The 16,761-nt window shown below is 36.4% G+C and overlaps 1 protein-coding gene across 7 annotated transcripts in view; it reads right to left on the bottom strand.

The window, feature by feature from the left end:
- Positions 1-16,761, bottom strand: part of SPIRE1 (spire type actin nucleation factor 1) — a 347,295-nt gene that overhangs the window by 104,478 nt on the left and 226,056 nt on the right. For all 7 annotated transcript variants that reach the window (XR_005034076.2, XM_057504024.1, XM_036932697.2 and 4 more), the window contains exons 5-6: positions 10,314-10,391; positions 8,928-9,092 (exon numbers count right to left, since the gene is read on the bottom strand). Coding sequence is in view for 6 of the 7 variants with exons in the window: in XM_057504024.1 (XP_057360007.1) it covers positions 8,928-9,092; positions 10,314-10,391 (243 nt within the window). In the remaining variant the exon portion in view is untranslated. The remainder of the gene's footprint in view (positions 1-8,927; positions 9,093-10,313; positions 10,392-16,761) is intronic.

Below are 16,761 nucleotides of genomic sequence, written 5' to 3'. Positions count from 1 at the left end.
TATTTGTAGAATATAAAAACAAAGCAAAATGGAAGGAACAAAACAGTAGTAGACTCACAGACACTGAGAAGGGACTGGTGGTTACCATGGGGGAGGGGTTGAGGTGAGAGGGAGGGGAGGGTGAGGAGGATAAAGGGGCACAAAAGATCTCAATCATAATGTAGGCTGGTCACAGGGTCGAAGTACAGCATGGAGAATATAGCCAATGATCCTGTAACATTTTTCTATGTTAACAGACAATAGCTATACTAGTGGGGGTGAGGATTTACTAATATGGGTAACTATTGAACCACTATGTTGTATACTTGAAATTAAAACAAGACTGTATATCAATTTAAAAAATGCAGCCATGCATTCAGTTGATTTATGATAACAGGGCCAAGACCATTAAATGAGGGAAAGAATAGTTTGTTTAACAAATGTTGCTGGGACAGATGGGTATCAAAATGAAAAAGGATGATTATTTGTTTGAACTTATCTCACAACATATATGAAAATTAACTTAACATAGATCAAAGACCTAAATTTAAGAGCTGAAAGTATAAAGGTCTTAGAAGAAAACATAGGGATAAATTGTTATAATCTTGGATTTGGCAATGAATTTTTACATATGACACCAAAAACATAAGCAAATGGAAAAAGAACAGATAAACTGGACTCCAGTAAAATTAAAACCTTTTGTGCATCAAAGGGCACTGTTAAGAGTGATGACCTAAAGAATGGGAGCAAATATTTGTAAGTCATATACCTGTCAAGGGTCTAGCATCCAGAATACATAACTCTTACAACTCAACAATAAAAGCACAAACAACACAATTAAAAAATAGGCACAGGATCTGAATTGACACTTCTACAAAGAATATATATAAATGGCCCAAAAGCTCATGGAAACATACATAACATTAGTCACAGTGGAAATGAAAATTCAAAACTACAATTTGATCCCACTTCATACTCCATATGGTAGCTACAATTAAAAATAAAAATGAATGATAATGAGTATTGATAAGGATATGGAGAAACTGAAACTCTCATATACTGCTGGTAATACAAAATGGTCCAGCCACTGTGGAAAGCAGTTTGGTGGCTCCTCAATAAGTTAAACTTGAAAAATTACCTTATGATCCAGTTATTCTACTCTCAGGTATAAACTAAAAAGAACTGAAAACAAGTATTCAAACAAAAACTTGTACATTATTCACAGCAGCACTATTCACAATAGTGAAAAGGTGGAAAGCACCCAAATGTCCATCAATGATGATGGATAAACAAAATATGGTATATGTGCACAAGAGAATATTATTTCACCATAAAAAGAATGAAGTACTCTTAATATGCTACAATGTGGATGAATCTTGTAAACATTATGCTAAGTGACAGAAGCCAGACACAAAGGTCACACACTGTATGATTCAATTTATATGATATCCAGAACAGGTAAATCCATAGAGATGGAAAGCAGAGAAGTAGTTGCCAGGGCCTCAGAGGAGGAAAGAATGGGAGTAACTGCTTCATAGATACAGTTTCCTTTTGAGATGATGAAATTATTTTGGAATTAGATTAAGGTGGAGGTTGCATAATGTTATGGATATATGAAATGCCACTGAATTGTACACTTAAAAATGGGTAATTTTATGTGAATTTTACCTTAATAAGAAAGAATGAAAGAAACAGATTCTAAACTTCAAAAACCTTTCATTTACCACAGGATAAAATAATTATGCTTGTAAATATTTTCCAATTGGGATGCACAGTTCTTTGTCATCCTGTGTACCACATACCATTCATTAGTTCTCAAACACACAATCTTAAGCCTCATCCATGGTGCTTTTATAACATACAGATTCCTAGACACCAGCTGGGACCTCTTAAATCAGCATCTACAAAAAGAATCTATCCAATGTAATTTTATAATCAGATAAGTTTGACTACTATTTAGTACAATTATTTTCTCATAAATATTAAACGATGTGGCTCTATCAAGGCTGACAGGTAAAAAGTGATAGATCTGATAGAAATGTTACTGATCTATTAAGAAGAAGCAACACTTGCTTATTTTAATCAATGATATGAATTTTTAAATAATTCCTTCAGGATAAGGAGGAAATCATCTGAAATAATGTTAAGTGCTCACTCAGAGAGGATAAAATTATAATAAATGGACATTTTTTAAAAGATAGCATTGCCCATGCAAATTAAAACCACAATGAGATATCACCTCACACCAGTAAGGACGGCCAACATCGAAAAGACGAAGAACAACAAATGCTGGCGAGGATGTGGAGAAAGGGGAACCCTCCTACACTGATGGTGGGAATGTAAACTAGTTCAACCATTGTGGAAAGCAATACGGAGATTCCTCAAAAAACTAAAAATAGAAATACCATTTGACCCGGGAATCCCACTCCTTGGGATTTACCCAAAGAATACAACTTCTCAGATTAAAAAAGACATATGCACCCCTATGTTTATCGCAGCACTATTTACAATAGCAAAGATATGGAAGCAACCTCAGTGGCCATCAGTAGATGAATGGATAAAGAATATGTGGTACATATACACAATAGAATTCTATTTGGTCATAAGAAAGAAATCCTACCATTTGCAACAACATGGATGGAGCTGGAGGACATTATGCTCAGTGAAACAAGTGAGGTGGAGAAAGATAAATGCCAAATGATTTCCCTCATTTGTGGAGTATAACAATGAAGCAAAACTGAAGGAACAAAATAGCAGCAGTCTCAGAGACTCCAAGAATGAACTAGTGGTTACCAAAGGGGAGGGGTGGGGGAGGGCGGATGGGGAGTGAGTGAGAAGGGGATTGAGGGGTATTATGTTTAGTACACATGGTGTGGGGTATCACGGGGAAAAGAGTGTAGTACAGAGAAGGCACACAGTGGATCTGTGACATCTTGCTGCACTGATGGACAGTTGACTGCATTGGGGTATGGGTAGGGACTTGATAATATGGGTAAATGTAGTAACCACATTGTTTTTTTCATGTGAAGCCTTCATAAGAGTGTATACCAATCATACCTTAATAAAATATTGGAAAAAAAAGATAGCATTGCCCAGTTTTGGCAATAGGAACTATCTTGCATTGTTTGTAAATTGTTATAATCCTTCTGGAGAGAAATTTGGCAACACATATTATAATTTTAAATGTGCATAATCTTTGATCTGACCATCTCACCAACAGAAATTTAAACCAAGGAGATACTTAGATGTCTGTATGAGGATATTCATCATAATATTGATTAGAACAATGAAAAGTGGATAAATAAATCACAGTGCACATACACCAGAAAATACTGTGTGGGCATTTAGAAAAGAGAGAGATCATCTACATCCATTCTTCACAGGAAATTATGGAGTAGAAAGGGCTACAAAACAGTACATATACAATTCTCTTTATATAAATAATTATTGATCTATCTATCAATGAATAGGGAGGAGTCTGGAAGGAGAGGTTCATCAAGATATTGAAATGTGGGGGATTTTCAGAAAACTTCTGTTTTATCCATGTCTTTTAAATTTTTTTCTACAATGAGCATGTAAATAGAAAAAAGACAAATATGTTTTGTAGAAAAATGTATGTAAAAGCATGGTGGACTGCACCTGGATATAATGATCATGTTAGTCACTTAAGACTTAGCTGAAGCACATATACTTTGGCCTCTTATCACTCTGAAGTATGAGCACTCTTAACTGCTCCCACCATCTTACATCTTACATATAAGGTCAAAGAATGCTCCCAGTTACTGCCCATAAACTGGAGATCTACATTCATGAAGTAGGTGTCCCTGAAATGCTTTTCTCAGTGTGCTTATGGCATTTGATTGGCATGCTAAGCTGTAAGCCGTGCTCTGTTTCCACAGTGGCAGAAGTGCTCAGCTGTGATGAGTCAGACTCCACAGGCTGTGGGCGGCTGTGAAGGCAGTGCAGCCAGCTGTCACACATCACCTTCCATGGACAATGTGAAGAACATGACCAGACACAGGCAGGTACACCTCACTCAGTTTCTATAACTTCAGTGGACAGAGCCTAGCCTTCTCTTCAGGAACAACATAGTTGCCTTTTGCTCACTACCTGGACCTGGACATATTTTCCAGTGCCCTATCATTTCTACTAATGTGATTGCACGACCTTATGAAGACTTCTTGTCCCTTAAGGGTGACATCCAATGTTCACTTGATTAAATCTTATTCATTCTTCAAATTCCAGCTCCAGGACTTTTCAGTGGAACCTCCCTTTTGAGCCCAGAAAAACCTGGTTACTCCTTCTGTAAATTACACCCGCCCTTTCACTTATCATACATAGGTCTTCTGAACTAGATTATGAAAATAGGACCATACATTCATCTTTATATCATCAGTGCCTGGCACAAAATAGAGAAGTCTTCTCAAATAGACCTCTCAGAAAGAGAAGTCTTTTAAATAAAATTAAAATAAGTACTTGTAAAACGAGTGGAAAAACATTCTGGAAAAAGGTGGGTTTTTTCTTTTTCTGAGTCTTTTAATAATATATTTGTGATATTTGGATATACATATATTGTTACTCTTCAAATAATGTATTTTAGTGACTACAAAGTATTCTATTTTGGATATTTAGATAATTTCAATGTTTTGCTATTATAAATGATATTGATGTGAACATTCCTATCAGAAATATTTGTCTGCTTTTCTGATTGTTTACTTAAGATACTTAAAGCTGAACACTTTGGTCAAAGGGCATTAAATATTTTTAACCCTTTAATACATATTGCCAAGTTGGCTTCCAGTTAATATTGTACACCAATTTAATTTTCAAAAGCAATCCTTGAAAATACCAGTTCTCCAGGAACCTTGCCAGAAAAAGACATTACCTGGTTTTTAAATATTAGCAACTTAGGAAAAAAAGCTATTATACAGTTGTTTAATTTGAAAATTGGCAGTTTTAATAAAGTTGAACATGCACTTACAGTATGACCTAATAGTCATAACATGAACTTTCACCCTTGACAAACAGAAGCTTCATAGCAGCTTTATAATAGCCCCAAACAAATCATATGCCCTTTAACAGATGAATGGTTAAACAAACTATGGTACATCCATACCATGGAACACTACTCGGCAGTAAAAAGAGCAAATGAGTGATACTTACAACTTGGATCTCAATGAATGAGTGCTGAGTTAAAAAAGGCCAATCTCAAAAGGTTATATTCTGTACTATTCCATTTATATGGTGCCATGAAATTAACTAAATTAAGGAGATAGTTTGTGACTGGGGAGTTGTGGGGACAGAAATAGATGCAGTTACAAAAGGATTCCACACAGGAGCCCTGTGGAGACAAAATAGTTCTGACTCTTGTGATGGTAGTTACACAACTCCACAAATGTGATAAACTTTCACAGAACTACACACACACACACACACACACACACACACACACACATGTACATATGCACACACAGGAGTTTAGGGTTACTATTTGACAGTGGAAAGCCATGGAGCGTCTCCAAGAAAGAGAAAGTATCAAGGAAGGGCCCTAGATGGATTAATCTAGGAACAGTATAAAGTGTTGGGAGGGTTGGAAGGACATTAGAATGGAGGCAGGAAGGAGATGCAAAAGATAGTATAGGAAGAATTTAGAATATCTAACAATTAGCTGGATATAAGAGACTCGAGGGGAAAAAATGTGTGTGCATGCTTATAGAAAAAGGTGTTAATGATCATTTGTGCATTTTGTAATTATAGAAGCTTTCTACTTTATTCTTTTTTGTATCTGTATTGATGGCTTTTTTTTGTAACACTTTTATAATCAGGAAAAGCTACTTTCCTAAAAAATGTAGAATGAATAATTTTATTTACTATAAAACATTTGATTGACCTGAAGTCATTTTAAAAAAACAGTAAGAAAGAAAAGATCTCAAACTGATACTAGAAGATTTTAGCCCAGGTGAGTTGAATGATGATCTTACATGAACACAGAAAGAGGAACAAACTCGGGAACACAGAACAGTGAGAGCTGTCTTGGATATATCTGGTTGGGGAACTCCTAGAAGATAAGCCCAAGAGAAAGTCTGAAATACACAAAGTGCTCAAAACATTATAGACAGTTTAGAATTGGAGTCATGGCCATTTTGGAGTAGGGGTGATAACCAAATTGAGTTTGTAAGGAAGAAAATATAGAGTGTGAAAGAACTCTAGAAGAGCCAAATCTTGAGGAATATTTGTATTTATGGCATGAAAGAAGGCAAGGAAGAGTGGGCAGTGGTTGTCCCCTGAGATGGGAGGACAAAGAAGGTGACAACACAGACACCTCCTCTGTACCTCCCTGCCTTCTTTCAAGCCCCGTAACCTGCCAAACTCCATTTCCCAGCTTCTATTTCTTTACTTTTAACTTCCCTACAATCTTTCTCTAATTAGGTCATTTTACCCAGACAAAACAAAACAAAACAAAACTTTCTTCAACCCCATGTGCTCCTCCAGATGCTACTCTTTAGTCTCCTTAAAAACTTTTTTATGAAGACTATACTTAAACTGGGTCCATCTTAACTTCCTTACCTCCCACCCTACAATCTGGTTTCTATTTCTTTACTTAATGAAAGCAACAAATCATTTCCACTGTGCTAAATCCTTTAATCATTTCTCAGTGCTTAAGTGATCTGACCTTGGAGCAGCATTCCACCTTCCTGAAGCACTAACTCCTCTTCCCAGCTGTGAACCCACTTCCCCTGACTTCCTTGTTTCCTCTCTGGCTACACTTTTTCAGTCTTTAATTTACTACATTCCTCTGCTCCCATCTCTTAAATACTGAGGCTCCTCAGGCTCTGTCCTCAGTTGCCTTTCCCTCTCACCTTCTGCACTGCTCTAAGGCATCTAGTTCATGAACTGGTTCCCACTTACCTTGCCAACTCCACCCCTCACAATTTCCTACATTCCATTCTACACTCAAAGTATGGCTAAATTTTGTTATTCTTTACTTATATCAAATCCCATTATTTCTTAGTCTTTGAACATATTTTTTAGAGTGTAACCTCTTCCACTTAGCTTATCACACTGTATTGTAAATGCTGTTCAATTATCAGTGGCTCCTATCACATTGTAAACTTTCTAAAGAACAAAGATTGTATTATGTCCTTTCTCCAGAATCTTGAGTAATGTCTGACACATGAGAAGTGCTTAATAACTATACATTAAATTAACATAAAATTAAGAAATACAAACAACTGGTATATATTTTTTAAAGTTTAAATGTACTTATAATCAAAGAAATACAGAGAAAGAGTATTTTTTTTCTCAGTCAAATTGGTCAGCCTTAAAAGATATAAACTTTGGTCAAGGATGTGAAGAAATGGGCAAAACTATTCTGTTGTAAATAGTAATCATCACAATACACCTGGACGGCAACTTGGCAAGATATGTGGAGCACAAAACACAAGTTTGGGTGAACCCAGAAGTCACAGAATGAGATTGAAATCGGGCTTTGCCTTTTAACTAGCTGTCTCAACTTGGGAAGTTAACCAAGAATCTCTCAACTTCAGTTTCCTCATCTGAAAAGTAAATGAGATTTACTGAAAGGTAAATCAAAATGATACTGAGTTGAAATATCGTAGCTTATTAAAATTAACAAACAGCTACTTAATCTATTTATTATAAAACCAAGTGATATGTTTCATAAGAATCTTCTGCATAAAGTAACTCTGATTAAATTTCCTCAAAAATGTGCATATAACTCATTAGTTCATCCTACAATTCTTTATTGAGCACAGCATTCAGCATCTAGTTGTGTGTTAGGCACATTTTCTGGTCAGGGGGCATGTAACAGTGAAAGAATTAAGTCCCTAGATTTGTAAGGGAGACAGACAGTGAATCCGAAAATACATGGCAGTGTGAGTTCCTGAAAACACATAAAGAGATAGAGAGAAGACTTTTCTAATGAGGGGACATTTGAGCGGAGAGAAGAGTTGAGTTATGCAGGCGTGGAAAGAGAGCTCCGGGAGAGAGAGAGCACAGGCTCAGCTTCAGGTGCACATGAAGCACTTTGAAGATACCAACAGAAACCAGATGGCTAAACAAGGAAGTCAACCAGGAAGGGTGATAGGAGATGAAGTCTGAGGGACAACCTGGCCTAGACTTTGTGGGCCAGGCCAAGGTAAGGATGTGTAGTTTATTCTGAGCGTGACGGAGAACACTGGAAGGTTCTGAGCAGGGCAATGACATCATTGCATTTTTATTTTAAGATGTTTTCTTTGGAGGTTTGTGGGAAAAATAAACTGAAAAGAGGCAAGAGTGAAAGTAAGAAGGCCACCTAGAGGCTACTGTAACAGTCTGAATGAGAGATGATGGTGACTTGGAATACAGGGCATCTGGAGTGCAGGTGGTGAGAAGAAATCATACTCAGGACATATTTCAGGAGTAGTGCTGTCAGGGTTTCACATCTAATCACCTAACCCAAGGACTTCTGTAGCTATTCAAAAAAAGATTTATATACAAGGATAACTAAAATAGGCTTCTTATGGCTGGATACAAGTTGACTAGTTTAATAAACTCTGGCATAGCCATAAGCTAGAAAAGTTGTAGTCATTTAAAAATGATGTTATTGAACATATAATGACATGGAAAAATGTTCACAATTTGTTAAGTGAAAGTGACTAGTTACAAAACATAGTACTCAATATTAATCCATTTTGTCCAAATAAAATATATAGAAAAAAGATTAAAGATATATAAGAGCATGTTAGTAAAATTTCTCTCTGGCTTATGGAATTACACATTTGTAACGTTTCTTCTTTGAGCTTGCTGTTTTTTTCAAATTTTGTATAATGATCATGTATTATTTTACTGAGAAGAAATGATTTTAAAATATTGAGAAGAACATTTTCAAAAAATAAATTACTGAAGAATAACCACTTGAGTCCATTAATAGTTTCTTTGTTACTTACCATCACTTTCCGCAAAGTATATCGTTTAGATCGGATGTCATCCATTAGCATCTCATAAGGGGTGAGCTGATATTCAATGGGCAAAGGGTTGTACTGCCGCTCTTGGACCTTTTTAAGTTTTACTCCATTTCGCAAATCTCTCATCACCTGTACCCAGAATCTAGCCTGAAAGAACCAAGGATGGAGAGACATCCATGAATAAATTTACTAGTTTCCTCTAGCTACAGTCATACAGAAAAATGAAAAGCTTGTTTTACAAGATACTGAAAAAACCAAACAAAAACAATTTAGAAGTTAGATTTTAGGATACTAAAAAGTGAGCAGAAAGCCAGTAGGGAATCCACAAGTTCTAAATGTTGAGGCACCTGGGTATAAATCCTAACTCACCCACTGTGGTAGGCAGCATTAATAGCCCTGTTCTTTATGCCTCCTTGTGTCTACACCCTGTCAAGAGACTTGCTCACTAAAAAGGAAGAATATATTTCCAACACCTTGACTTTGGGTTTAGCAATGTGATTTGTTTGGCTACTGGAATAGTAATGGATATGATCTGACCTCATAAGCAAATGCAAGATGGGCTGGTCACCTGTGTTTCTATTATGGCCATGAGAATATCATGCGTAGGTTAACATAATGCCTACTGGTATGATTGCCCAGGAGAAAGATGATATACACATACAGGAGCTACACACTGATCTGCACTCATGAACTAAATAAATGGTATGGCTTTATGCCACTGTGATTTTGCAGCAGTTGGTTACATAGCATTATTGTGGCCACAGCAAACTGATACAAGAGCCTATTAGCTTCAACAACCAGCAAGTTGTTTTGCCTTTCTAAACCCTGGTTTCCTCATCAATAAAAGAAAGCAGTACTTCATAACTTGTTGAGATGATCAGACCTGATCTATAGTGTTCTGTACACAGAAAATGCTCAAAAATGATAATTTTTATATTATTTTTTCATAAATTATTTAATATCAGTTTTATTATCTACAAATTGCCCTGTCTGCCCTTCAAGGAAATGAGATAAATATGAAGTAACTGTTCATTGGATCACCTTATCCTATAGTTTCACCTTATCCTGAAATAGAGTTTGCATTGTGACTTATGAGAGTATGCTAAGGTATTAATATAATTACAAAGGTCTGTATTTTAAAAGATTCACATTTCCAGAGATACCAGGGTGGTCCTAATAAAATCAGATGGTTTTAAAAAATGGTGAATAGATATTTCCTCAAATGTTAAGACTAGGCATTCAAATTCATATAATATGAATTCATACTACAGTCCTTAATAACCAGCATTAAAAAAAAATTACACAAAATAGAACAGAGTGCAGAAAAATCACACTATTTCTTTAATGCTAAATATCTAGCATTCTTACCCAGTCAGCATTTTTCAGCTCCTCCAAGTCTGTGTTAGATTCATCATTCTTTTCCATTTCTTGAATCTTCTTAAGATTCTACCAATTAAAATAAAAAGAATTAAAATTAAAAAAACGTAGGCATAAAAGTTTCATTACATTACCTTTTCAAATTAAAATTTTTAACAGATACCTTCAGATAAAATATATACAGAAATGTTATTGAAACAGCACAGACTGTACTTTCAGTCAATGGTAAACTACAGTAGACATGATCCTACAGAGAGATAGACTGAGATTGCTCATTCTCTAATTTCCTTTGAGGTCTTGTGGTTAAACTTTCACTCACAATATTAACTCACAGCTTCCATGCTGTATTAATGCATGCATCTTCTCAATCCCCATGTTTAATCCATCATTAAATGTCATAGATGTTATGAGCATTATACTTTTTTATTACTTAAGTTCTCTTCTTTTATCTCCATTGCAAATTATTTCATTCAAAACATTATCTTATTTTACCTGAACTTCTGAAGCATTCTTGCCCTGGATGCTCTCTTCACTCACCCCCCCTTCTTGGTCTCCCTGGACACTCTCCTCACCACCAAGCCTGGTCTTTTTCATTGCTTACTTCTCTTCCTTCAGGTTATCAGGCTCAACAGAATCACTAATCTTTCAGGGAAGACCTCTCTTGCTCCTTGATTAAGCCAAATATTTCTATATACAATTTATAGCACCACATACCTTTCCTCTATTGTTCTTATGAACACTGCAATTTTACATTTGTTTCTGCCTTTCCTCGAGACTCCATGAGGCAGAATTCTATTCTCAGAAGCTAATACAAGCACTGGCACTTTTGATGCTCAATATATGTTTATGCTGACTGAATATATTTCAATATACAAAATGCCTTTTATTTATTTTTTATTTGATACACATGTATATTGCAAATGGTTACAATAATAAATTTAGTTATACCTCCATTACCTCACATAATTACCTTTTAATGTGTGTTGTGAGAACATTTAAGATTTATTCTCTTAGCAATTTTCAGGTATTGCTAACTATAATAAAAATTCTGTAAGTTAGCTTTCCAGAATTGTTCACCTTATAACAAGAAGTTTCTATGCTTTTAAATTACATTAATTCAACATATGCAATTTTAAGAAAATCTTCATAGGTAAAACATATATTCTCATATTAATTACAAATTTGTTATACTACCCTACTCAAAGTAATTCAACCTTATTATATTTTACATTTTGCTGAGTCTATTTGCCTGATTGCATTTGGACTGAGATTAAATGTACCATATGAAAACTAGTTTATTTTATATACTAATAATGATTACTTAATACAAATCTTTTCTAAACCACTTATTTCTAGCTTTTCAACATTTCAGACTGTCTGCAAAATGAAACTACCACCTATTTTGTACTTAAATCACATGAGTATTAATAATGAAACAATAAAATTACTCTGACCACTTGAAGAAAAGTGGTATGAATAATCCATTATTTCCTCTTTCTTTAGGAAAGAAATTAGGGAAAAATGTATTTCTGATTGCTTCAGAATGTGTTTCCATAGTTACTTAAAAAAGAAGTCAGGAAAGATGGCGGCTTGAGAGGAGAGACAAAGGCTTCCTCCTAGAACTGGATACAATTAGAAAATATACTTGGCACAACTATTCCTGAGAGAGAAACGGGAAAGAGAACGGTGCCAGACTGCATACACCTGGAGAAAACAGCAGACCTCACTAAATGGGGTAACGTACCAAAGGTATGGCTCGGTAGGACCCAAGCCCCTCCCCCACCCCAGCTAACCGGCGGGAGGAAGAGAAACTTGAGCAAGGAGGGAGTGGAAGGCTTGGGCTGCTGAATACCTAGCTCCGGAGATCTGCGCTGGGAGCACAAACCCAGATTTCATGGTGCTTTCATGATACTTTTCTGATTATGTGGTTGGAAAGCTGGGACAGGTGGAGATCCTGGGGAGACTGGGATTCCAGCTGCTTGTGGAAACCAGGGATCCATATCCAGCTACTCTGAGACAAAAGCTTATACCTGAGTGCTCGGCCCACTGGTTCAGGCAGTGGAGACAGGCACAGCAGCCGGGAAGCGGGAAACAGCTCTTTCCTTCCCCTAGGCACCAATACCACTCCCCTGCAACCCCCGATATTGCTTCAGGGGCTCAGCAGCTCCAAAATAGAGCTTCTAGACACTAGAGGGCACCATATACAAATATGAAACGCCAAAGAAACCTGGTCCGAGTAAAATTATTACTATAACTCCTGAGAAAGATTTAAATGATATGGACCTCATGACTCTTCCTGAAAGGGGAGTACAAAATATAAATCATCAACGTGTAATGGAGGTATGGAAAGACATCCAAGAACACAGGAATGAATTCAGGTTGGAGATCCAATCGTTGAAGAGCACGACGGACTGTATTAAAAGCAGTATGGATAGAGTGGAGGAGACTATAAATGAAATAGAAACTAGAGAAGAGGAATACAAAGAAGCTGAGTCACAGAGAGAAAGAAGGATTTCTAAGAATGAAAGAATATTGAAAGAACTGTGTGACCAATCCAAACAGAACAATATATGCATTATAGGGGTACCAGAAGAAGAAGAGAGAGAGAAAGGGATCGAAAGTGTCTTTGAGGAGGTAGTTGCTGAAAACTTCCCCAATCTGGGGAAGGAGATAGTCTCTCAGGCCATGGAGATCCACAGATCTCCCAACACAAGGAACCCAACGAAGACAACACCAAGACACATAATAATTAAAATGGAAAAGATCAAGGATAAGGACAGACTGTTAAAAGCAGCCAGAGACAGAAATAAGATCACATGCAAAGGAAAGCCCATCAGGCTAACATCAGACTTCTCAGCGGAAACCTTACAGGCCAGAAGGGAGTGGTGGAATGATGTATTTAATGCCATGAAGCAGAAGGGCCTGGAACCAAGATTACTTTATCCTGCAAGATTATCATTTAAATTTGAAGGAGGGATTAAACAATTTTCAGATAAGCAACAGCTGAGAGAATTTACCTCCCACAAACCATCTCTACAGTCTTTTTTGGAGGGACTGCTATAGACTGAAGTGTTTCTAAGGTTGACTAGCTGTTACCAGAGGTAATAAAACCACAGTAAAGAAAGTAGAACAGCTAACTAATAAGCCAATGTAAAATTAAATTAACTATCCCCAAAGTCAATCAAGGGATAGACAAAGAGGACAGAATATGATACCTAATATATAAACAATGGAGGAGGAAGAAAAAGGAGGAGAAAAAGAAAAGAACCTTTAGATTGTGCATATAACAGCATACTAAGTGAGTTAAGTTAGATTCTTAGATAGTAAGGAAATTAACCTTGAACCTTTGGTAACCACGAATCTAAACCCTGCAAAGGCAATAAGTACATACCTATCGATAATTACCCTAAATGTAAATGGATTGAATGCATGAATCAAAAGACATAGAGTCACTAAATGGACGAAAAACAAGACCCATCTATCTGCTGCTTACAAGAGACCCACCTCAAACCCAAGGACATGCACAGACTAAAAGTCAAGGAATGGAAAAAGATATTTCATGCAAACAACAGGGAGAAAAAAGCAGGTGTTGCAGTACTTGTATCAGACAAAATAGACTTCAAAACAAAGAAAGTAACAAGAGATAAAGAAGGACATTACATAATCATACAGGGGGCAGTCCAACAGAGGATATAACCATTATAAATATATATACACCCAACACAGGAGCAACAGCATATGTGAAACAAATACTAACAGAACTAAAGGAGGAAATAGAATACAATGCATTCATTTTAGGAGACTTCAACACATCACTCACACCAAAGGATAGATACACCAGACAGAAAATAAGTAAGGACACAGAGGCACTGAACAACACACTACAATAGATGGACCTAATAGACAATATCGATAGAGCTCTACACCCAAGAGCAGCAGATTACACATTCTTCTCAAGTGCACATGGCACATTCTCCAGAATAGACAACATACTAGGCCACAAAAAGAGCCTCAGTAAATTCAAAAAGATTGAAATTCTACCAACCAACTTTTCAGACTGCAAAAGTATAAAACTAGAACTAAATTGTACAAAGAAGCAAAAAAGATCACAAACACATGGAGGCTCAACAACATGCTCCTAAATAATCAATGGATCAATGACCAAATTAAAATAGAGATCAAGCAATCTATGGAAACAAATGACAACAACACAAAGCCCCAACTTCTGTGGGATGCAGCGAAAGCAGTCTTAAGAGGAAAGTATATAGCAATCCAGGACTATTTAAAGAAGGAAGAACAATCCCAAATGAATAGTCTAATGTCACAATTATTGAAATTGGAAAAAGAAGAACAAATGAGGCCTAAAGTCAGCAGAAGGAGGGAAATAATAAAGATCAGAGAAGAAATAAATAAAATTGAGAAGAATAAAACAATAGAAAAAAACAATGAAACCAAGAGCTGGTTCCTTGAGAAAATAAACAAAACAGATAAGCCTCTAGCCAGACTTATTAAGAGAAAAAGAGAATCAACACACATCAACAGAATCAGAAATGAGAAAGGAAACATCACGACAGACCACACAGAAATACAAATAATTATTAGAGAATATGATGAAAATCTACATGCTGGAAAACCTAGAAGAAATGGACAACTTCCTACAAAAATACAAACTTCCAAGACTGACCAAAGAAGAAACACAAAATCTAAGGAAACCAATTACGAGCAAAGAAACTGAAGCAGTAATCAAAAAACTGCCCAAGAACAAAACCCCCGGGCCAGATGGATTTACCTCAGAATTTTATCAGACATACAGAGAAGATAAAATACCCATTCTCCTTAAAGTTTTCCAAAAAACAGAAGAGGAGGGAATACTCCCAAACTCATTCTATGAAGCCAACATCACCCTAACACCAAAACCAGGCAAAGACTCCACCGAAAAAGAAAATTACAGACCAATATCACTGATGAACATAGATGCAAAAATACTCAACAAAATATTAGCAAATCGAATTCAAAAATATATCAAAAGGGTCACGCACCATGACTAAGTGGGATTCATCCCAGGGATGCAAGGATGGTACAACATTCAAAAATCCATCAACATCATCCACCACATAAACAAAAAAATGGACGAAAACCATATGATCATCTCCATAGATGCTGAAAAAGCATTTGACAAAATTCAACATCCATTCATGATAAAACCTCTCAACAAAATGGGTATGGAGGGCTAGTACCTCAACATAATAAAGGCCATATATAATAAACCCACAGTTAACATCATACTGAACAGCGAGAGGCTGAAAGCTTTCCCTCTGAGATCGGGAACAAGACAGGGATGCCCACTCTCCCCACTGTTATTCAACATAGTAGTGGAAGTCCTAGCCATGGCAATTAGGCAAAACAAAGAAATACAAGGAATCCAAATTGGTAAAGAAGAAGTTAAACTGTCACTATTTGCAGATGACATGATATTGTACATAAAAAACCCTAAAGATTCCACTCCAAAGCTACTAGAACTGATATCAGAATATAGCAAAGATGCAGGATACAAAATTAACACACAGAAATCTGTGCCTTTCCTATACACTAACAATGAACTAACAGAAAGAGAAATCAGGAAAACAATTCCATTCACAATTGCATCACAAAGAATAAAATATCTAGGAATAAACCTACCAAGGAAGTGAAAGACCTATACCCTGAAAACTATCAGACACTCTTTAAGAGAAATTAAAGAGGACACTAACAAATGGAAACTCATCCCATGCTCTTGGCTAGGAAGAATTAATATTGTCAAAATGGCCATCCTGCCCAAAGCAATATACAGATTTGATGCAGTCCCTATCAAATTACCAACAGCTTCAACGAGCTGGAACAAATAGTTCTAAAATTCATATGGAAACACCAAAGACCCTGAATAGCCAAAGCAATCCTGAGAAGGAAGAATAAAGTGGGGGAGATCTTGCTCCCCCACTTCAAGCTCTACTACAAAGCCACAGTAATCAAGACAGTTTGGTATTGGCACAAGAACAGACCCACAGACCAGTGGAACAGAATAGAGACTCCAGACATTAACCCAAACATATATGGTCAATTAATATATGATAAAGGAGCCATGGACATACAATGGGGAAATGACAGTCTCTTCAACAGTTGGTGCTGGCAAAACTGGACAGCTACATGTAAGAGAATGAAACTGGATCACTGTCTAACCCATACAAAAAAGTAAACTCCAAATGGATCAAAGACCTGAATGTAAGTCATGAAACCATAAAACTCTTAGAAAAAAACATAGGCAAAAATCTCTTGGACATAAACGTGAGCGACTTCTTCATGAACGTATCTCCCCGGGCAAGGGAAACCAAAGCAAAAATGAACAGGTGGGACTCTATCAAGCTGAAAAGCTTCTGTACAGCAAAGAACACCATCAACAGAA

Source organism: Manis pentadactyla, chromosome 6 (assembly GCF_030020395.1).
Source record: "Manis pentadactyla isolate mManPen7 chromosome 6, mManPen7.hap1, whole genome shotgun sequence".
NCBI classification, from domain to species: domain Eukaryota; kingdom Metazoa; phylum Chordata; class Mammalia; order Pholidota; family Manidae; genus Manis; species Manis pentadactyla.
The sequence above is the reverse complement of the archived record's forward strand: the minus strand, read 5'-3'. Positions and strand labels throughout refer to the sequence as shown.